Source organism: Hordeum vulgare, chromosome 7H (assembly GCF_904849725.1).
Source record: "Hordeum vulgare subsp. vulgare chromosome 7H, MorexV3_pseudomolecules_assembly, whole genome shotgun sequence".
NCBI lineage: Eukaryota > Viridiplantae > Streptophyta > Magnoliopsida > Poales > Poaceae > Hordeum > Hordeum vulgare.
This window is the reverse complement of record NC_058524.1, coordinates 620009817-620031073: the sequence shown is the minus strand read 5'-3', so window position 1 is coordinate 620031073 and position 21257 is coordinate 620009817. Positions and strand designations below refer to the sequence as shown.

At 40.5% G+C, this 21257-nt stretch overlaps 1 protein-coding gene across 1 annotated transcript; it reads left to right on the top strand.

The window, feature by feature from the left end:
- Positions 1–12695: 12695 nt before the first annotated feature.
- Positions 12696–14353, top strand: LOC123406983 (GDSL esterase/lipase At5g03600-like). Its single transcript, XM_045100004.1, has 5 exons — positions 12696–12750; positions 12957–13190; positions 13345–13637; positions 13741–14017; positions 14118–14353. Exons 1-5 carry the CDS (start codon positions 12696–12698, stop codon positions 14351–14353), a joined length of 1095 nt encoding a protein of 364 aa, XP_044955939.1.
- Positions 14354–21257: the final 6904 nt, after the last annotated feature.

Genomic DNA, 21257 nt, shown 5'->3' with positions numbered 1-21257 from the left:
CCATGCCAACTTTTAATATTTTGAGAGTTCATTTGTAGTGCTTTTCAATTTCAGGGTCAATTAGCTCAAAAACAAATAAATAAATGCACAAAAAATACCAAATTAAGTCACAAATTTTTGAAAATTTGAGATCTGCCTTTGCATGGTGCATTTTGAACATACAAAAAGTATAGATTTCAAATAAGTTCAAATAAATGAAATCCATTTGTAACAGATGATACTTCGAAAGAGATTGTCCGTTTTGTACACGAAGTGCATCCAGTTTTTGTCGCAACCCTCTCAACTTTTTAGCACATGCTATGTGGGTGAAATGATGATACCATGCCAACTTTCAACATTTTGAGAGTTCATTTGTAGTGCTTTTCAATTTCAGGGTAAATTAGCTAAAAAACAAATAAGTAAATGCACGAAAAATACTAAGTTAAGTCAAAAATTGTTAAAAATTTGTGATGTGCCTTTGAATTGGCATTTTTAACACACAAAATGTATGGAGTTCAAATATGTTCAAAAAATGAAATCCCTTTGTAACAGATGAGTTCTCGTTCGAAACAGTGATACTTCGAAAGATATTGTCCGTTTTGTACACGAAGTGCATCTGGTCTTTCTCGTAAACCTCTAAACTTTTTAGAACATGCTATGTGGGTGAAATGATCATACCATGCCAACTTTTAACATTTTCAGAGTTCATTTGTAGTGCTTTTTTATTTCAGGGTCAATAAGCTCAAAAACAAATAACTAAATGCACGAAAAATACCAAATTAAGTTGGAAATTGTTGAAAATTTGTGATGTGCCTTTGAATGGTGCATTTTTAACACACAAAAAGTATGGAGTTCAAATATGTTCAAAAAATGAAATCCCTTTGTAGCAGATGAGTTCTCGTTCGAAATAGTGATACTTCGAAAGACATTGTCCGTTTTGTACACGAAGTGCATCCGGTCTTTCTCGTAACCCTCTAAACTTTTTAGCACATGCTATGTGGGTGAAATGATGATACCATGCCAACTTTCAACATTTTCAGAGTTCATTTGTAGTGCTTTTCTATTTCAGGGTCAATAAGCTCAAAAACAAATAAGTAAATGGATGAAAAATACCAAATTAAGTCAGAAATTGTTGAAAAATTGTGATGTGCCTTTGAATGGTGCATTTTGAACACACAAAAAGTATGGAGTTCAAATAATTTCAAAAAAATGAAATCCCTTTGTAACAGATGAGTTCTCGTTCAAAACTCTCATACTTCAAAAGAGATTGTTCGTTTTGTACACAAAGTGCATCCAGTTTTTGTCCTAACCCTCTACTTTTTAGCACATGCTATGTTGGTGAAATGATCATACCATGCCGACTTTCAACATTTTCAGAGTTCATTTATAGTGCTTTTCAATTTCAGGGTCAATTAGCTCAAAAACAAACAAGTAAATTCACGAAAAATACCAAATTAAGCCAGAAATTGTTGAAAATTTGTGATGTGCCTTTGGTGCATTTTGAACACACAAAAAGTATGGAGTTCAAATAAGTTCAAAAAAATGAAATCCCTTTGTAACAGATGAGTTCTCGTTCGAAACCGTGATACTTCAAAAGAGATTGTCCGTTTTATACACGAGGTGCATCCAGTTTTTGTCGTAACCCTCTCAACTTTTTAGCACATGATATGTGGGTGAAATGATGATACCATGCCAACTTTCAACATTCCAGAGTTCATTTGTAGTGCTTTTCAATTTTAGGGTCAATTAGCTAAAAAACTAATAAGTAAATGCACGAAAAATATCCAATGAGGTTAGAAATTGTTGAAAATTTGTGATGTCAACTAAAAAGAATCAACTAAAACATTAACTAAAAAGAATGAACTAAAATTATCAAAGTGTTTTATTTGTTAAAAAGAATCAAGTAAAACATTAACTAAAAAGAAACAAAAAAATATCAACTCAAAAGAATCTTCATAAAGTTTTTTTGTTAAAATCTTAAATAGAAAACTAAAATAAAAGAGAGAAAAAATATTTAATAGAAAAGAATTAAAAATAATAATCTTTAATAGCAAAGAATTAAAAAAATGCCGCCTATTGGGCCATCATGGCGTGCATACGACTAGAAACCCTACCCGACAAATGGGTGAGTATGCAGGCCCGCGGGCCCAATAGGCCCAACAGGCAACGAGAGGAGAGTTAGGCCCATAGGCCTGCAATAGAGAGAAGCTCAAATGAGCTGGCGCGGGAGTGCTTATAAAGCAGTGCAAGCGCACCTCGCTCGGCAAGGTGGGACTAAATATTGCCTTGCGCCACGCCGGAGCAAGCCCAGCCTTTAGTCCCGGGTCGGGGCTCGAACCGGGACTAAAGACACCCTTTAGTCCCGGGTGGAGCCACGACCCGGGACTAAAGGCCCGTGCTTCCCGCCTTTTGGGCTGCCGAAAAAGGGTCTTTAGTCCCGGGTCGGGGCTCCACCCGGGACTAAAGGTGGTCTTTACTCCTGGTTCGCGCCCCGACCTGGGACTAAAGCTCTGCCTATATAAGAGGGAGTTGAAAATTTCCAACCCAAATCGCCGGTTCGATCTTTCTTCCTCCTCCCGCTCGCCTGCAGCACCGGTCGAACTACTCGACGCCGCCAGGCTGCGCGTCGTCGTCGTCGCCCTGATGTCCTCCTCGCCGGCGCCAGACCTCCTCGCGCGCCCTCCTCCCCGTCATCGACGCCCTACTTCCGTCCTGCTCGCCGGCGCTGGACCTCGCTCCTCGTGCGCCTTCCTCCCCGTCGCCGGTGTCGCGCTCCTCCCCGCCTCTGCCGTCCTCCTTGATCCAACATCCCCTGCCGCCGGTGAGCCTCTCTCCTCTCCTCTCTTGATCGATTGTCGACATGCTTATGTGCTTAATTGCTTTGTACGTATATAGATGCTTGATGACCCACAAGTATAGGGGATCAATCGTAGTCCTTTCGATAAGTAAGAGTGTCGAACCCAATGAGGAGCAGAAGGAACTAACAAGTGGCTTTCGGCAAGGTGAAATCTGCAGGCACTGGAATTGTCGGTAACAAGTGATTGTGTGGTGAGATGATTCGTAGCAAGCAACAAGTAACAGAAGTAGCAACGGTGCAGCAAAGTGTCCCAATCCCTTTTGTAGCAAGGGACAAGCCTGGACAAAGTCTTATAGGAGGAAAAACGCTCCCGAGGACACACGGGAATTTCTATCATGCTAGTTTCATCATGTTCATATGATTCGCGTTCGTTACTTTGATAGTTTGATATGTGGGTGGACCGGCGCTTGGGTACTGCCCTTACTTGGACAAGCATCCCAGTTATGATTAACCCCTCTCGCAAGCATCCGCAACTACGAAAGAAGAATTAAGATAAAGTCTAACCATAGCATTAAACTAGTGTATCCAAATGAGCCCCTTACGATGCAACGCATAAACTAGGGTTTAAACTTCTGTCACTCTAGCAACCCATCATCTACTTACTACTTCCCAATGCCTTCCTCTAGGCCCAAGTAATGGTGAAGTGTTATGTAGTCAACGTTCACATAACACCACTAGAGGAAAACAACATACAACACATCAAATTACCGAACGAATACCAAATTCACATGACTACTATTAGCATGACTTATCCCATGTCCTTAGGAACAAAAGTAACTACTCACAAAGCATAATCATATTCATGACCAGAGAGGTAATGAGTAGCATCAAGGATCTGAACATAAACACTTCCACCAAGTAATCCAACTAGCATCAACTACAAAGAGTAATCAACACTACTAGCAACCTTACAAGTACCAATCCGAGTCGCGAGACGGAGATTGGTTACAAGTGATGAACTAGGGTTTGGAGATGAGATGGTGTTGATGAAGATGTTGATGGTGACGAGTCCCCTCCGATGAGAGGAGTGTTGGTGATGACGATGGTGATGATTTCCCCCTTCGGGAGGGAAGTTTCCCCGACAGGATCGTCCTGCCGGAGCTCTAGATTGGTTCTGCTCAAGTTCCGCCTCGTGGCGGCGGCGAATCCACGAAAAAGCTCCTCCTTGATTTTTTTTTCTGGACGAAACCCTTCATATAGCAGAAGAGGGGGGCCAGTGGGCCAGCAGGCTGCCCACAAGCCCCCTTGGCGCGGCTAGGGGGGTGGCCGCACCAAGCAGGCTTGTGGCCACCTGCTGGCGCCCCTCTGGTGCTTCTTTGGCCCAATATTTTTTATAAATACGGAAAAAAATCCTCGTTGATTTTTACGGCGTTTGGAGTTGCGCAGAATAGGCATATCAACTTTGCTCCTCTTCAGGCCAGAATTCCAGCTGTCGGCATTCTCCCTCTTCATGTAAACCTTGCAAAATAAGAGAGAAATGGCATAAGTATTATACCGTGAAGTGAAATAACAGCCCAAGAAGCGATAAATATCAACAAGAAAGCATGATGCAAACTAGACATATCAACTCCCCCAAGCTTAGGCCTCGCTTGTCCTCAAGCGAAAGCCTAGCTCAATAAATATGTCCACATGTTTAAGGAGAGAGGTGTCGACAAAACAAGATACGAACATGCATGCATCATGATCATGATCAGAACAGCCATACCAACATATAATCTCTCATGCTAAAGTGATAATTCCTTCACAAAGTAAAGCATGGATCAAGAACCTTACCGAGAAGTAACAACCGATAGCCTTTAGTCATTGAAGCAATTCCAATTTATCACAACATCAGAAAGAGTCAAATAAGAGCTTGTAAAGCAAATCCACATACTCAATCATTCTTTCGTTCTCTACAATTGCTACAAGTCACGTGGTACTCATGAGATCAAAGTTTCAGCTGGACACAGAGAAAGATATGGGCTTACAGTTTTGCCTCCCAACCGCTTACCTCAAGGGTAATATCAATAATAATAATTCATGAATACTTACTTCCAAGTTGACATATGAATATAGATCTTTCCCAAGCATATGACGTTAGCCAAGATAAAGGCGATATATCTTACGATCATGCAATGGCAATATGAGAGTGACAGCACAAGTCATGAGACGGAACGGTGGGAGTTGCATGGCAATATATCTCGGAATGGCTATGAAAATGCCATAGTAGGTAGGTATGGTGGCTGTTTTGAGGAAGGCATTTGGTGGGTTTGTGTACCGGCGAGAATTGCGCGACACTAGTGAAAGGTGAAAGTGCATCTATACCATGGACTCACATTAGTCATGAAGAACTCACATACTTGTTGCGAAAGTTTTTATTAGTAATTAAAACAAAGTGCTAAACGCATACTCCAGGGGGAAGGGTTGGTAGGTGTAAACCATCGCACGATCCCGACCTCAACACAAAGGATGACAATCAATAGATCAATCATGCTCCGACTTCCTAACATAGCGGTTCACCATACGTGCATGCTACGGGAATCACTAACTTCAACACAAGTATTTCTAGATTCACAACACCTTACTAACATAACTCTTAATATTACCAAATCCACGTCTCAAAACTAATTGAGAGGAATCGAAACTTCTCTTTCTACTCAATGCACATGAAGATGGAGGTTTTGTATCCTCTTTGGGTACCTATCGCATTTGGAACTACTTTCATAGCATAAGCCAACTACCAAGTCACGCACCGCCGTGCTCTAAAATATATAAGTGAAGCACATAGAGCAAAATTATCTCGCTCAAAAGATATAAGTGAAGCACTATGAGCATTCTAGCAAAATCACGATGAGTGCATGTCTCTCCCTCTCAAAAAGGTGTGCGGCAAGGATTATTGTGACACAACAAAAAAAAGACTCCTAAGATACAAGATGCTTCAAGCAAAACATATATCATGTGATGAATAAAAATATAGCTCCAAGTAATGTTACCGATGGATTGAAGACGAAAGAGGGGATGCCTTCCCGGGGCATCCCCAAGCTTAGGCTTTTTGGTGTCCTTGAATTTGGTTTGGGATGCCTTGGGCATCCCCAAGCTTGAGCTCTTTCCACTCCTTATCTCTTTTTCCATGAGAACATCACCCAAAACTTGAAAACTTCACAACACAAAACTTAAACAGAAACTCGTGATATCATTAGCACAAGAAAACAAACTACCACCTCTTTTGGTACCATAGCAAACTTGAATTCTATCTATATTGGTATTGGGCTATTGTATTCTCACTTTTCCATGGCTAATACCCCCCGATACTAACCATAGTTTCATCAAAACAAGCAACCAACTCAACAAAAACAGAATCTGTTAAAAAACAGACCAGTCTGTAGCAATCTGTATACTTTGTATACTTCTGGTACCTCAACAATTCTGAAAACTTACAACTGCCTGGGCAAAAGGCATATCAACCAGAAGCAAAAAGAATCAACTCAAAAGCTCTTTCTGAATAAAAATGAAAAATCATCTCGTGAGCGAAAAGTTTCTGTCTTTTTCCAGCAGGATCAAACAACCATTACCAAGACTAGTCATAAAGGTTTTGCTTGGCTCAAACACAAAAAGAAACACAAAAAACACAATCACAACAGAATTATGATGGTGTGGACGCAACAAAACAGAAAGAAAAAGATAAATTCATTGGGTTGCCTCCCAACAAGCGCTATTGTTTAAAGCCCTTAGCTAGGCATAAAGCGATAGAATCTAAATCTAACATACTTCCTATGCATAGGAATTTTATAGGAAAACAGATTGTCAAGACAACCAATAGTTACCATATGCAAGGAATAAGAAAAAGACAATAGCAACTCAACATAACGAGAGGTGAATTAGTGATATGGAAGTTTCTACCACCATATTTTCCTCTCTCATAATAATTACATGTGGGATCATATTCGAATTCAACAATGTAACTATCACATAGGATATTCTTTTCATGATGCACATGCATGCAAAGTTGACGCTCTTCAAAAATAGTGGTATTGTCATCAACTAAAGTCATGACTTCTCCAAACCCACTTTCAATAATATTGCAAATATCATATTCATCATGAGCTTAAACAAATTTTCAAGATCATAAGAAAAATCATCGCCCCACTCATGATCATTGCAACAAGTAGTGGACATAGCAAAACTAGCATCCCCAAGCTTAGGGTTTTGCATATTTTTTGCATGATTGTCACTAATAGAATTTATAGTGAAACCATTGCAATCATGCTTTTCATCCAAGGAGCCCTCGTGAATCACTTCATAAATTTCTTCCTCAAAATTTTCAGATTCACGCATCTCAAGCAAAACTCCATAAAGATAGTCAAGTGCACTCAACTCACTAGCAATTGGATCAACATAATTGGATGAGGATCCATATCACTAGATTTTCAGCAAGCGAAGATGCAAGCATATTGAAGGCACATGGCACACAAGCGAACAGAAAGCAAGCAAGAGAAAAGGGCGAACGAAAAAGGCAAATGAAAAAAGGCAAATAGGTGAAGTGGGGGAGAGGAAAACGAGAGGCAAGTGGCAAACAAAGTAAATGCAAGAGATGAGTTTGCGACACTTACTTGGATGAGTTCTTGACTTGATCCTCCCCGGCAACGGCGCCAGAAATTCTTCTACTACGACAACAGACAACAGCGCCAGAAATTGACACGTTGATGGAGACTGGGCTTGCGTTGGTTTTTCCCTTGAAGAGGAAAGGGTGATGCAGCACAGGAGCAGTAAGTATTTCCCTCAGTTTGAGAACCAAGGTATCAATCCAGTAGGAGAATCTCGTCAAGTCCAGAGTACCTGCGCAAACACAAAAGAGCTTGCACCCAACGCTTTAAAGGGGTTGTCAATTCCTTCAAGATTGATTGCAAAGTGAGATCTAAAGGCGGAAAGTGCAACGAAGTAAAAAGTGTAAGGCTGAAAATATGGTGTGGAGTAGACCCGGGGGCCATAGTGTTCACTAGAGGCTTCTCTCAAAATAGCAAATATCACGGTGGGTGAACAAATTACTTTCGAGCAATTGATAGAACCGCGCAAAGTAATGACGATATCTAAGGCAATGATCATACATATAGGCATCACGTCTGAGACAAGTAGACCGATACTTTCTGCATCTACTACTATTACTCCACACATCGACCGCTATCCAGCATGCATCTAGTGTATTGAGTTCATGACGAATAGAGTAACGCCTTAAGCAAGATGACATGATGTAGAGGGATAATCTCAAACCAATGATGAAAAGCCCATCTTTTTACCCTTGATGGAAACAACACGATGCGTGCCTCGCTACCCCTTTTATCACTAGGTGAGGTCATCGCACGGTATGAACCCAAAACCAAGCACTTCTCCCATTGCAAGAATCATAGATCTAATTGGCCAGACAAAACCCACAACTCGAAGAGAATTACAAGGATATGAAATCATGCATAAGAGAGATCAGAAGAAACTCAAACAAGATTCATAGATAATCTGATCATAAATCCACAATTCATCGTATCTCGATAGACACACCGCAAAAGAAGATTACATCGGATAGATCTCCATGAAGATCATGAAGAACTTTGTATTGAAGATCCAAGAGAGAGAAGAAGCCATCTAGTTACTAGCTATGGACCCATAGGTCTATGGTGAACTACTCACGCATCATCGGAGAGGTCATGGTGTTGATGAAGAATTCCTCCGTGTCCAAATCCGCCCTCCGGCAGGGCACCAGAACGTGCCCCGGATGGGATCTTGCGGAGACAGAAGCTTGCGGCGGCAGAAAAGTACTTTCGATGATCTCCTGATTTTTTCTTGGATTTTAGGGAATATATAGGCGCAAAACCTAGGGCAGAGGTGGCCCAGGGAGCCCACAAGCCTGGACGGCGCGGGCTCCCCCCTAGCCGCGCCATGAGGGCTTGTGGGGTCCCTGAGGACCCCCTGCCTTGGCTCTCAAGTCTCCCGATCTTCTTCCGTTCCGGAAAAAATCTTTTCGGAAGTTTTATTCCGTTTGGACTCCGTTCAAAATCATCCTCTGAAAGGGGTCAAAAACATGGAAAAACAGGAACTGGGACTTGGCACTGAGTTAATAAGTTAGTCCCAAAAAATATATAAAAGGCATACAAAACATCCAAAGTTTGACAAGATAATAGCATGGAACCATAAAAAATTATAGATACGTTGGAGACGTATCATATACCTAAGGTCATTAGTTGAAGAACTTTAACAGTTGTGGGATAAAAAAGGTGTATGTGTGTGAGATGAGCAAAAACAACAGGAATTTGACCTACGAGCGTTGCTGTTTGTAACCATCAATGATTGGCCTGCTCTTAGTAACCTTTCAGGACAGAAAAACAAGGGATACAACGTATCCACGCGCTGTTTAGATGAGACTGAAAGTATATATTTGGAAAAATGTAAGAAGAATGTGTACCTGGGAGATCGTCGATTTCTTCCGAGCAGGCATCACTTAAGAAATAAAGGCAAGCATTTCAAAGGTGAGGCATATCATTGGAAGAAGCCTGTCCTTCGTACAGGTGGTGTTATATTTGATATGGTCAAGGATTTACAAGTAATCTTTGGAAAGGGTCCTGGCGTACAATCTGTTTCGAATGAAACTGAGGGACATGCACCCACGTGGAAGAAGAAACCTATATTTTGGGACCTACCTTATTGGAGATACCTAGAGGTACGCTCTGCAATCGACGTGATGCACGTGACAAAGAATGTTTGTTTGAACCTGCTAGGCTTCTTGAGCGTGTATGGGAAGACAAAATATACACCGTAGGCACGGGAGGACCAACAACGTATGAACAAAAAGACGACATGCATCCAAAGCAGTATCAAGGTCCTGCCAGCTATGCTCTTACCAAAGCAGAGAAGGAGATCTTTTTTGAATGCAAGGTCTCGTCTGGCTTCTCGTCGAATATAAAGGTAATAATAAATATGACAGATAATTTTTGTTTAAACCTAAAGTCTCATGATTGTCACGTGATTATGGCGCAAGTGCTTCTAGTTGCATTGAGGCGGCTTCTACCAGAAAATGTTAGATTAGCTATTATGAAGCTATGTGCATTCCTCAATTCAATTTCTTAGAAGGATCCAGAAATCCTACCAAGGTTACAGAATGATTTGGTCCAATGTCTTGTAAGTTTCGAGTTGGAGTTTCCACCATCCTTCTTCAATATTATGATGCACGTCCTCGTTCACCTAGTCGACGAGATTGCCATTCTGGATCCTGTATTTCTACACAATATGTTCCCCTTTGAGAGGTTCATGGGAGTCTTAAATAAATATGTCTGTATCCATGCTAGGCCAGAAGGAAGCATCTCCAAGGGCCATGAAACAGAGGAGGTCATTGGGTTTTCTGTTGACTTTATTCCTAACATTAATTCGATTGGTGTCCCACAATCGCGAAATGAGGGGTGAATGAGTGGAAAAGGAATGCTAGGACCAAACTCAACAATATGTAGGGACACGCATTCTTGGACGCAAGCACACTACACAATTCTACATAATTCTACCTTGGTGACCCCGTATACAATGAACACAAGCATATTCTACGCTCCGAACACCCGGAGCATTCTGACAAATGGATTACACGTGAACACATCGGGACTTTTGGCGGTTGGTTGCAAACACATCTCATGGGTAACAACATTGTTGGAGATGGCATGTACTTGTTGGCCAGAACACCATCTTCGACTGTCTTGACTTTCCAAGGGTACGATATAAATAAGAATACATTTTACACGATCATCCAAGATAAAAAGAGCACCAACCAAAACAGTGGTGTACGCTTTCATGCAGCAAACATCAATAGGGAAAAGGACACATATTATGGTTACATAGTGGACATATGAGAACTTGACTATGGACATGATTTTAAGGTCCATTTATTTTGGTGCAAATGTGTCAATCTATCAGGAGGCGGGGCATAGATAAACCCGCAGTACGGGATGACAACAGTGGATCTCAACAATCTTGGATACATAGACGAACCATTCGTCCTAGCCAATGATGTGGTGCAAGTTTTGTATGTGAAGGACATGTCTACCAAACCGAGAAAAAGAAAAGATAAGGAAGCGAATGCATCATACAATGAGCCAAAGCGCCACATATTTCTTTCAGGGAAAAGAAATATCGTGAGAGTGGAGGACAAGACACACATGTCAAAATATTATGAAAAGTTTCATGAAATTCCTCCCTTCTAAGTGAAGGCTGACCCAAGCATCCTATTAAACGGTGAAGATTATTCATGGTTACGGCGCAATAATCAATAAGATTATCCAAGCTTTGATCTACAATATCACTGCAGTTACTTGTCAAAAAATGAAATCCCTTTGTAATAGATGAGTTTTCGTCTCAAACCCTCATACTTCGACAGAGATTGTCCAGTTTATACACGGAGTGCATCCAGTTTTTGTCGTACCCGTCTCAACTTTTTAGCAGATGCTATGTGGGTGAAATTATGATACCATGCCAAGTTTCAACCTTTGTAGAGTTCATTTGTAGTGCTTTTCATTTTCAGGGTCATTTAGCTAAAAAAATCATTAAATGCATGAAAAATAACAAATGAAGTCAGAAAAGGGTTGAGAATTGATGATGTGGCTTTGAATGGTGCATATTGAAGCACAAAAAGTTTGGAGTTAAAATATGTTAAAAAATGAAATCTCTTTGTAATAGATGAGTTTTCGTCCGAAACCGTGATACTTTGAAACAAACTGTCACCTTTGTACACGAAGTGCATCCATTTTTTGCCGTACCCCTCTTAACTTTTTAGCCCATTCAATGTGGGTGAAATTATGATACCATGCCAAGTTTTGATCCTGTTTCTTTTCAACTCCATTTAGGCATTTTTTAACCTGTTGTTCATTTTCAACTATGAGAATATTGAACTTTACTGCCCACTAATAGCATAGCGAACGGCAGTTTTTTGGGCAATCTAGCCCCTAGTTTCAGACTACTTTTTGTCAAGCATGCATGCAGTTAATTCATGCATATGTTTCAGACATTTCATCTTGTTTTTTTTTCAACTTCACCATGTAGGCAATGTTTAGCTTGCTGTTCATTTCAACTATGTGGATGTTAATCCCTTTTGCCCACTACAGGCAACTAAGTCATTTTCAACCTGCAAGTTTCTTTGTTTCCTTTGAAGAAATTATGACTCTTGCTTGGAAAATACTTTACTTGATGATAATGGTGAAAGCAACTTATTTATGCATCGATTTATGCAGAGGTGAGGGGTTTTAACCTTCTTTAAAAAAAAGGTTGTGGATGAATTGGGGCCAGCCAAGAACCTAGACGAGGGCATCTCCCGTCGTGTTTGTTGCAAAGAGGGCGACTATCTAGACGGGACATTAGGGATGTAAATGACAAATAAATGGCAGCCACAAGTCCCATTTATTTAGCTTTTTATAGCTTTATAATTCATTTTCCTTGATTTTTTTTTGAACTACTAGATAATAAATGGGTTTAAATGGGATTAAATGGGACCCAGTTCCCATCCCTAAGGGACATTAATTGGACAGAAAATTTGGTATCGCGGGAGAAAAGAAGACCGTGATGAGTACGTGAGGAGGGGGAAGCGAAGCGTAGGGACGGCGGAATCTTGAGGATGCATATGGAACATCTACTAGAGATGCGCCAGCGCCTTACCCTGCAAGTTGATCATCCGAGGTAAGAAGTTGAATGAAAGTTAACAGGAGCAGGACACGTCCATTCTCCCTCCTATAAATATAGCCCTACGTCCACACCATGATCCCATCCCATCCCATCCCCATCTTCCTCCCTCCGCGGCACCCTCTCCATCATCTGCTTCCTCCCCGGGCGCCGGACGGCTGCCCCCGCAGGCTCGGCAGCCATGAAGCTTCCTCCGGCTGTTGTCTGTCTTCTCCTCGTCCTCGTCTTCTTTGATGGTATGCACGCGTGACATACTACTCCTACCATCCACCATGCATGTCTTTCTTGTGGATGCTTGTTGCTAGAGTGCCGCCATGTGTTCCTTTTATATCATATCTGTTGCTTGCGGTCACTTGAAGTTCAATCTGTCGGGCTCTTCATGTTCTTCCAGCATGCATGCATGCACGCACGCACGTACTGACATGATCGATCTATTTTGCAGCTGCTCGTGTGGAGGGCCGAGGCACTCCTGCTCGGGGGTCGAGGAACCAATGGTCCAGCATGTTCGTCTTCGGCGACGACTTTGTGGACAACGGCAACCGTCCCAACATCACCGGTGAAAAGACATCGCGCCAATGGAGCTACCCATACGGCTCCTATCTCAACTCTCATTATCCCACGTCTCCTGTTTTGACCGGACGCTTCTCCAACTACAGGATGCAATCAGATTTTATCGGTACGTACGCTCTACTCATATAGCTAGAGTATTATTCAAGTATTTACCTAGCTTGCAAATTTTAGTTTTAGGCTAGTGCTAGTGTGCTATGTACGTATACATCTATTAGTTGCATCCAATATAATCGTTCCTAACTATTGCCTTGTCCTTGCAGCAAGGATGTTGGGTCTCCATGAAGCCCCTCCAGCCTATGCGCTCACATCAGATCAATCTTGTGACTCATCTGGCATGACATTCGCTTCTGGCGGCGCTGGTGTCTTCAAGGTGACAGCGAAGAGAAAAGTGCCGACCCTTGCTGCACAGGTACAAGCTTTCAAGAGTCTGGTGAACGATGGGGTCATCCCAACACGGCAGCTTCACCACTCCGTCGCGCTCATCGCCATCTCCGGCAATGACTACATGAGCGGCTCTGACGCCAATAATGGCTTCTACTCAAGCTTTGATGATGTGAGTTGTAGCTAGTACCATACTCACACATATATATTAATTAAAGCATCAATTAATATATCAATCTCCACCTTGCTAATTAACTTCTCCTGCGTGCATGCAGCTCGATACTTACGTTGGAAACGTGGCGACTGAGATCCTAGATAATGTGGCGCAACTACAGAAGCTTGGTGTGAGGAAGGTGCTAGTAAACAACTTGCATCCCATTGGTTGCATGCCTTTGCATACTAGTTCGAGCAACTACACCACATGCGACCTTCTCGGCAATTACGGTGCATCCGTGCACAACAAGTATCTAAAGCAAATGCTCGAAGATAGGGACAACGTTCACATACTGGACCTCTACACTGCCTTCACTGACATCGTCAATCATGCCCCTGGTAAATACACAAATATCTCTGTGGATGTTGCAAGTCGAATCTGGTTTCTATTATGCTAATTCGGTTATGTAACTATACATACATTTTTATGTGCATGCAGGTGGAGGGTCCAAGGATTTCAAGCTCAATCTGACCCCGTGCTGTGAGAGTACCTATGATGGAGGGTACTGTGGAGAGCGTAGCCATTCAGGGAAGCGCTTGTACGAGCTATGCGGAAATCCTGACAAGATGTTCTATTGGGACCAGACACACCCGACGGATGCTGGGTGGGAGGCTGTAATGAAGGCGCTGCAACAGCCTTTGATGGAGTTTCTCGATGAAGAATACGTTGCATGATGCAGCACCTTGATGGCTAGCTAGTTTGTGCAATATCTTTTAGGTTAGCTTTATAAATAGCATGCGTGTTTAGGAGGAAGATTGTCAGTTTTTTACCTTGTGTTTTCATTGAGTTTTAGTCTAGTACAGTACTCTTTAGTATATATCATATTAAACATGAACAGGTGTTAATTTGCAAATTGATTTCTCCTCTATATATTAGCTGAAATTGAAAAGTTGGTCGTATATTTGGGTGAATATCTAGCAGCAAATGAGAGCGTGCATGCATATGCATGGGTTTGAGCTGAGCACATGATAGGGTCAGTAAGATTAGAGGGTGCTTGGATCCAAGGGACTCAAACTAGTCTGACTAAAACTAGTCTCTTTAAGAGGCTAAAGTTTCAAGCACCCCTGACTAAAGAGAGGCTAAAACTAGTCTTGACGTTAAAATCTTTTAGTCAGGGGTACCCCTACTAAAATATGCATTAGTGCTCTCTCTCCTCATTTAACTCATCATGCAAGTTCTGGATTGAAGGGATTGGGGGATAATAAATGGTCATTAACTTGATTTTAGTCTTTTTAGTATTTGGATCCAAACATGGATGAGGCTAGCAAGTTTTAGTCTCATTACTTTTAATCATGGAACTAAAACGTATCCAAACACCCTCTTAGACTCTACTAATCGGTACGCATGGTCGTTCGTCTTCCCATGGCGTCATGCATGTTGGGGTTGCTATTATACGGCACTGTGCATGGGTTAACCAAGGGCATGTCCGTCGAGGCGAAGCCGCCGGACACTGCTCAATGAACCAGAAAAGAAGGTTGATGAAAGGTGTTTGATTGACCACTTGCGTAGACCTTGCGCACATGGTTTGCTAGCTAGCACAAGGTCCCGGTAAATATTCAGGTTTCAAAGACTGAGATGTAACGTTTCCAAATGATCGATCTTCGCTCATGTGTTTGCTAGGGACCGGCCTGCACATCTTCACCATGCATGCAAACGCTAGATTGAGCTATTTAGTTTATACACGCACTAGTGTTGCTTTTGTATGAACTACATCTTGTCTCCGTGTTTTTCTTAAATCTCACTTAAAGTTCTGTATATCCCACAATTATGGTGACGCCCTTTCCCAACTGATTGGTATCAACCCTCAACCCCACATTGATCGCTTTCTTGCAAGAATATGTACCTACTGATTAAGGAGAATTGGGCTTTCTATTTTCGTGCCCCTTGTTGCTTTATGATGCTTAGTTTTGCCCCCGACAACTAACGTTGCTCATTTTGCCCTCCCTACTCTACCAGCTGCTCACAAAGGCCCAAAGGAGCTCTTCCGTCCGGTCAAAGCCTTTGACTGTTACCTTCTGACTAATGGGGCCGCGTGATATTCTAACATGCGGGGTCACTCCACTCTCTCTCACCATAGTGTTCACACTGTACAATCCTGACATGCGGGATCGCTCCACTCTCTCTCACCATAGTGCTGACACTGTAGAATCCTGACATGTAGGATTTCTCCACTCTCTCTCATCACAATGCCAATGCAGTAGAATCCTGACATGTGGGGTCGAGGCAACATAAGATATGTGGGTCCGCTTAAAACCCTGGTAGGTGGGGTCTAGCCACTATCTCCCCACAGTGCTAAAGCGTTAAGATCCGGACTTGTGGGGCCGAGGCAGCTTATGGTAGGTGGGGCCAAGGCAACTTATGACACGTGGGGCTGATGCAGCTTATGACAGGTGGGCTGGTGTTGCATATGACAAGTGGGTATATTCTTTCAGTGATTTGTCGACGGCCGACCACGCACAGCCCCGAACACCTTCCTCACAGAGCAGCCATGGCCATGGCCGAAGCTTGCCCGCATCGCTGGATCTGATTCCGGTGCCGACGAGTGGCCTGTGACATTGCACGTCCGCCACGACACCAACATTATTTCTCTTTCCGCATTGTCCCTCCATACCCACATACCGCACATAGAGCCGCCACCCCACACCCTCTCCCCACCAACTGGATTTGCTCTCTCGCGTCAAGGATAGCCACCGACTGCCATGTGGCATTTCTTAATAAGATTTTGGATCATGATCCTCCTTATTCATGCGCTTCTGGACCCTTTCCCTTAATCTCATTTGAACACCCAATTTCAGAGGTGCCATCGAGGTAAATGTCCCGCTGCAGCGGCTACAACGGCGAGGGTGGAGATTCGATCATGTCTTGGCCACCCTCACCTACACCAGATTCGGAGGAGGTTTACGTAGTTAGTGCTCGCGGCCTATCTGGATGATCTCTTGATTAATTTATAGTTTTTATGAACTTTTGGATGCATTATTACAGTTTAACATGAAGGTTGATGACCCTTGGTATATTGCATACCAAGATGAGTCAATCAGCGATAAGATGGCATCAAAGGAGGCGGTGGCTAATTTGAGTGTGAATTAGCTAGTAAAAACAAATTGATTGTTGAGCTGAAGCGTACTATTGCGGAAGAGAAAGGAGAACTTCTCGCAACGATGAGTTGAAACTAGAGACTGATCTAGCCATATTTGATCATGTGGTAGAGGAGCTGCCAATGGATAGAGTCAAGAAACAAAGAATCATACAAGGACTTGAAGTGAAGGCGGACAAGAAAAACAGATACATGGTGGCACTTATCATAGTTGTCATCTCTTTACTAGCTATTTAATATGTAGTTAAGGTAAATTGATATAAAATAATGTAGAGACCTCCAAATATGATGGGTTATTGAGCAAGTTTGTACCCATGGAATCTGGTCAAGATGTGACATATTTTTAACCCCATGGAATTTAGTCAGCGGATATGCATCTTTGTTTTGTAGAAGTTTCTCGCGAAAGATGCCCTTTCTTTATATAAGGCGTTCACATGATATCCAATTTCAATACAAATCATTTGATATTTGGTGTCAACAAATTGGAAATTTAAGGAATTGAAAATATCATGGTATATGAGGTCCACTTCAAATCTTTCTTGCATCCAAATATCCCCTCCATTTTCTCCTGCCTAACCCTAAACTGAATAATAGCAACAAAACTTTTCAGCATCTTTCTTTAATTACACCTCAATTTGCATATCCTTCCTCTTGATCAAATTATCTGTCCAAGTCTTCTTCTGCAGCAACTCTTGATTCCATGCTTTGTAGGATTGTAATTCAGTAAGAACTTAGCGATCCTTATCTCTTTTGACCTAACACACCATGCCATGCAAATCAATCAAGTCCTGCTTCAAGAACTCGTGCATTTTTGGATCAGCCGATTCATAGAATTTACAACCACCAACCTATAATATGCATTTTTTTTCCGAACATTTAAACTCCAAAACAGAAACAATTTTCTATACGAATAATAAATTCCCGAACATTTTTTTCGAACATTTTCCAAATAAAACGTGAATAATTTGTTATGTACACGTGAACAAAAAATGAACATGGAATCATTTTTTCTAAAACGTGAATGAATTTTCTTAAAACTTGGTGAACAAATTTTAGAAAACAGAAACATATTTTAATTGGTGAACTAATTTTAAAAATAGGTAGAATTTTTGAAATGAAGAACAAAAGTTTCAACCAGAGCAAAAAATTAAAAATGACAAAGATTTTATATATATGTGAAAATAATATAAATGCAAACATTTCCTTAAACATTTTTTAAACACGAAAAAAATTCAGAACATTTTTTGAAAAATCAAACATTTTATAATTTTCTATTAAAATTTGAAAAGAGTTACAACTTTTCAAAAAATTGTATGCGCGAGAACATTTGAAAATGACAACATTTTCTGAAATATATGAGTAATTTGGAATATAGGAACATTTTCTTAAAATCCCAGTTTTTTATATGTGAACAAAATTGAAAAATGCAAAAGTTTTCTGGAATTGCAAACAAATTTTGAAAATTGGAACATTTTTGGAATTTTGTGAAGAATTTTAGATGATGGGAACATTTTCAACAATTCCTATGCAGTTTCGAATTCGTGAATAAAATTTAAAAATGGGAACAATTTTTCTATTTTGAACAAAATTTGAAATATGAATACGTTTTCAATTTTTGAACAAAATTTGAAAACATGAACATATTTCCAAGAACCGAACATTTTTTAGTTTGTGAACAAATTTAAAAAGATGAATATGTTTTGAAATATTAAAAATTATTTGAAAATAAGAGCACAATTTTTCAAATTCTGAACTTTGATGAAATTTATGAACCAAAACATGAAAATCCAAACATTTTACCAGAAAACGAAGAAAACATACAATTTAATGTTTAAAAAAATTCTGAAACATTAGTTGAAAATAGAAAAAAATCAAAAAGAAAAGGGCAAGAAGAAAGAAAAAATATATAAAAAGAAAGATGAAATGAAAAAGAACATGAAAATCTATACCTAATAATAAAGAGGCTATTGCTTCCGTCGGAAAACCCACCGCGTCATTTTTATAGGGAAGCCCGTGTAATTTTTGTCATTCAACCCACGCTCCATCATTTTTCTGCAACGCAAAAGGAAAAAAACGATTTGCTGCAAAAATTATACCCGTACGCATCGCCTCCTCCCGTCGACCCCGGGCCACCCTGGCCTGTGCCCAGGCCGCCGCCACACCACTCGCCGCCGCGGCCGACCTCAACCGCCACCGCTGCCGATCTCAACCCACCCGCCTCCGCGGCCGTACCTCTCCCCGCTCACTGCCCCCGTTGCGGCGCTCGAGCGCATCGCGTCGACCCTGGTCCACCCTGGCGTGTGCCCAGGCCGCTGCCACACCACTCGCCGCCGCGGCCGACCTCAACCACCATTGTTGTCGATCTCAACCCACCCGCCTCCGCGGCCGTACCTCTGCCCGCTTGCTGCCCCCGTTTCGGCGCTCGAGCACAGCTTCTGGATCAAATCAACGCGAGAGTTACAGTGACTGGGGATGATGCGTGTGCTCGATGCAGAACGGCGGCGGAGCGAAGTACTTGCAGGTGGAGGCGGGCCTCCATGGCTCACACGGGGAACTCCGAGATTATGGTGCGGCAACGGTGACTCCTTATGGCCAGATAGAGGCGCCTAACCCTTGCTCCCCTCATCGTATCCCCTCCTCCGGCAGGAACTCATCATCTGGTGAGATCCCCTCCCCATGCCTCCAACCGTGTGCCAAGCACCGGCAAGAAATTTTGTTTTGTGGGGATTTGTTTGCTGATGAATGAATGTATTGAATGTAAGATTGTATTGTTGTAGAGACAGAGAATGAAACACCACCTTCAGTTTGTCATCTGATCCCACATTCTCTACCCCATGAGTGAAATAAGATAACAGTCCATTGATCAATTCATGTAGCCTCTTTGTTTTGCTTTGCTTGTCCCGCTCAATTTCTCATCATGGTGGAATTAACAATGGATGGGTTGATTTTCTCAACAAAATAGGATAGGACTGATTACATTAGTTAGTTAGCTTATTATTTTAATAAATCAAAATAATTATAAAAAACTAAAAGCGTGTGGTATTTTTTCTCCCGTTGCAACGCACGGGCCCTTTTGCTAGTTAATAGAAAAGGGAAAAGAAGTATAAACAGAAAAACTGGTTCAGGAATCTTCTAGAATGTTTCCAAAACCAAAAAAAAAGTTAGAAAGGTTTCCTTAACTGGGTTTTTTCTCAATGATTTTTTCTTTTTCTTTTCTGTTTACATTTTTTGTTCTTTCCTTTTTCCTTTTTCAGTTTTCCATTTTTTCTGTTCGAAAATTTCAAATATTTTCAAATTCAAATATATATTTATCATAATAATTTTTTACTAAATAATTTAAAAAAAATCATGCTTTAACAAACTTTAGGAATTTCAAAATCAATTCTAGTTTTAAATTTATAAAATATATTCGAAAATGTATTTGTTTTGAATATTTTTACATAAATTTCAGAGTTATTCTTGTTTCAGAAAAGTTCAAGAAATTTAGCAACAATTCCTCTTTTCAAATTTTCTCACAAGTTTAGAAAAATGTTCGTGTTTCAAAAAATATTCATGTTTAAAAATTGTTTAGGAACTTTCGAAAACTTAGCATGTGTTTGTGCACTATTTTCAGCAATTTGTTCGTTTTCATAAAATGTTCCGCAAGTTTCAAAATATGTTCTTTCTTTAGAAAAAATGCCTGGAATATTTTTTTCTCAATTTAATCATATTTTTGAAAATGTACATGTCTTCCAAAAAAACTTCCAAATTTCATAATTTGTGCACGTTTTAATTTTTGTGACAAAGGGAACATTTTTTCGAACTCCAATTTGTGAACAATTTATGAAAAGGGCAAAATATTTATTATGACCAGGATTTTCAACAGTTTGATGAAATTTTAAGCAACAGCATTTGCAACACTTTTTGAAAAACCAAGAACATTTTTGGAAATTCAAGAGCATTTTTTGAATTTATGAAAAACGTTCAAAAATGATTTTTTTTTAATTTGAAACAATTTTTAAAGCAAGAACATTTTTTGAAATTTAATATCAATTTGCAAACATGAACTTAATTAAGAAATTGAATCCATTTTGATATTTCATCATTTTTCTAAATTGTAAACAATTTCTGGAAAACTTGAAAACAATTTTGAACTCTGAATTTATTTTGACAATATTAAAATTTTCAAAAATTTCGAATAGTTTTGTAAATGCGTACAATTTCGTGAATTTTTGATCAATTTTTGAATGTGTTGAACAAGTTTTAATTTTTTGAGTTATTTCGAAGAAAATGGACAAGTATTTCAAATTTTGTGAAAACTCCTGAAATTCTTTTTAATTAATGAAAACATTTGGAAAACACGGCGTTTGTTATTCGTGAACATATTTGCAAAGTGAAATTATAAAACATTTTTTAAATTTGTGAGATCCACGGAATATACTGTTATTTTGAGAACAAATTTAGAAAACATGAATATTTTTTGAATTGGCGAGCAAATTTTGGAA

What these genes read in the sequence shown, in the direction of transcription:
- LOC123406983 (XM_045100004.1), top strand. Translation starts at nt 12,696, where the DNA reads ATGAAGCTTCCTCCGGCTGTTGTCTGTCTTCTCCTCGTCCTCGTCTTC. An exon ending in CGTCCTCGTCTTCTTTGATG is followed by an intron (nt 12,751 to 12,956) that starts GTATGCACGCGT and finishes TCTATTTTGCAG; the next exon opens with CTGCTCGTGTGGAGGGCCGA. An exon ending in CATCGTCAATCATGCCCCTG is followed by an intron (nt 14,018 to 14,117) that starts GTAAATACACAA and finishes ATGTGCATGCAG; the next exon opens with GTGGAGGGTCCAAGGATTTC.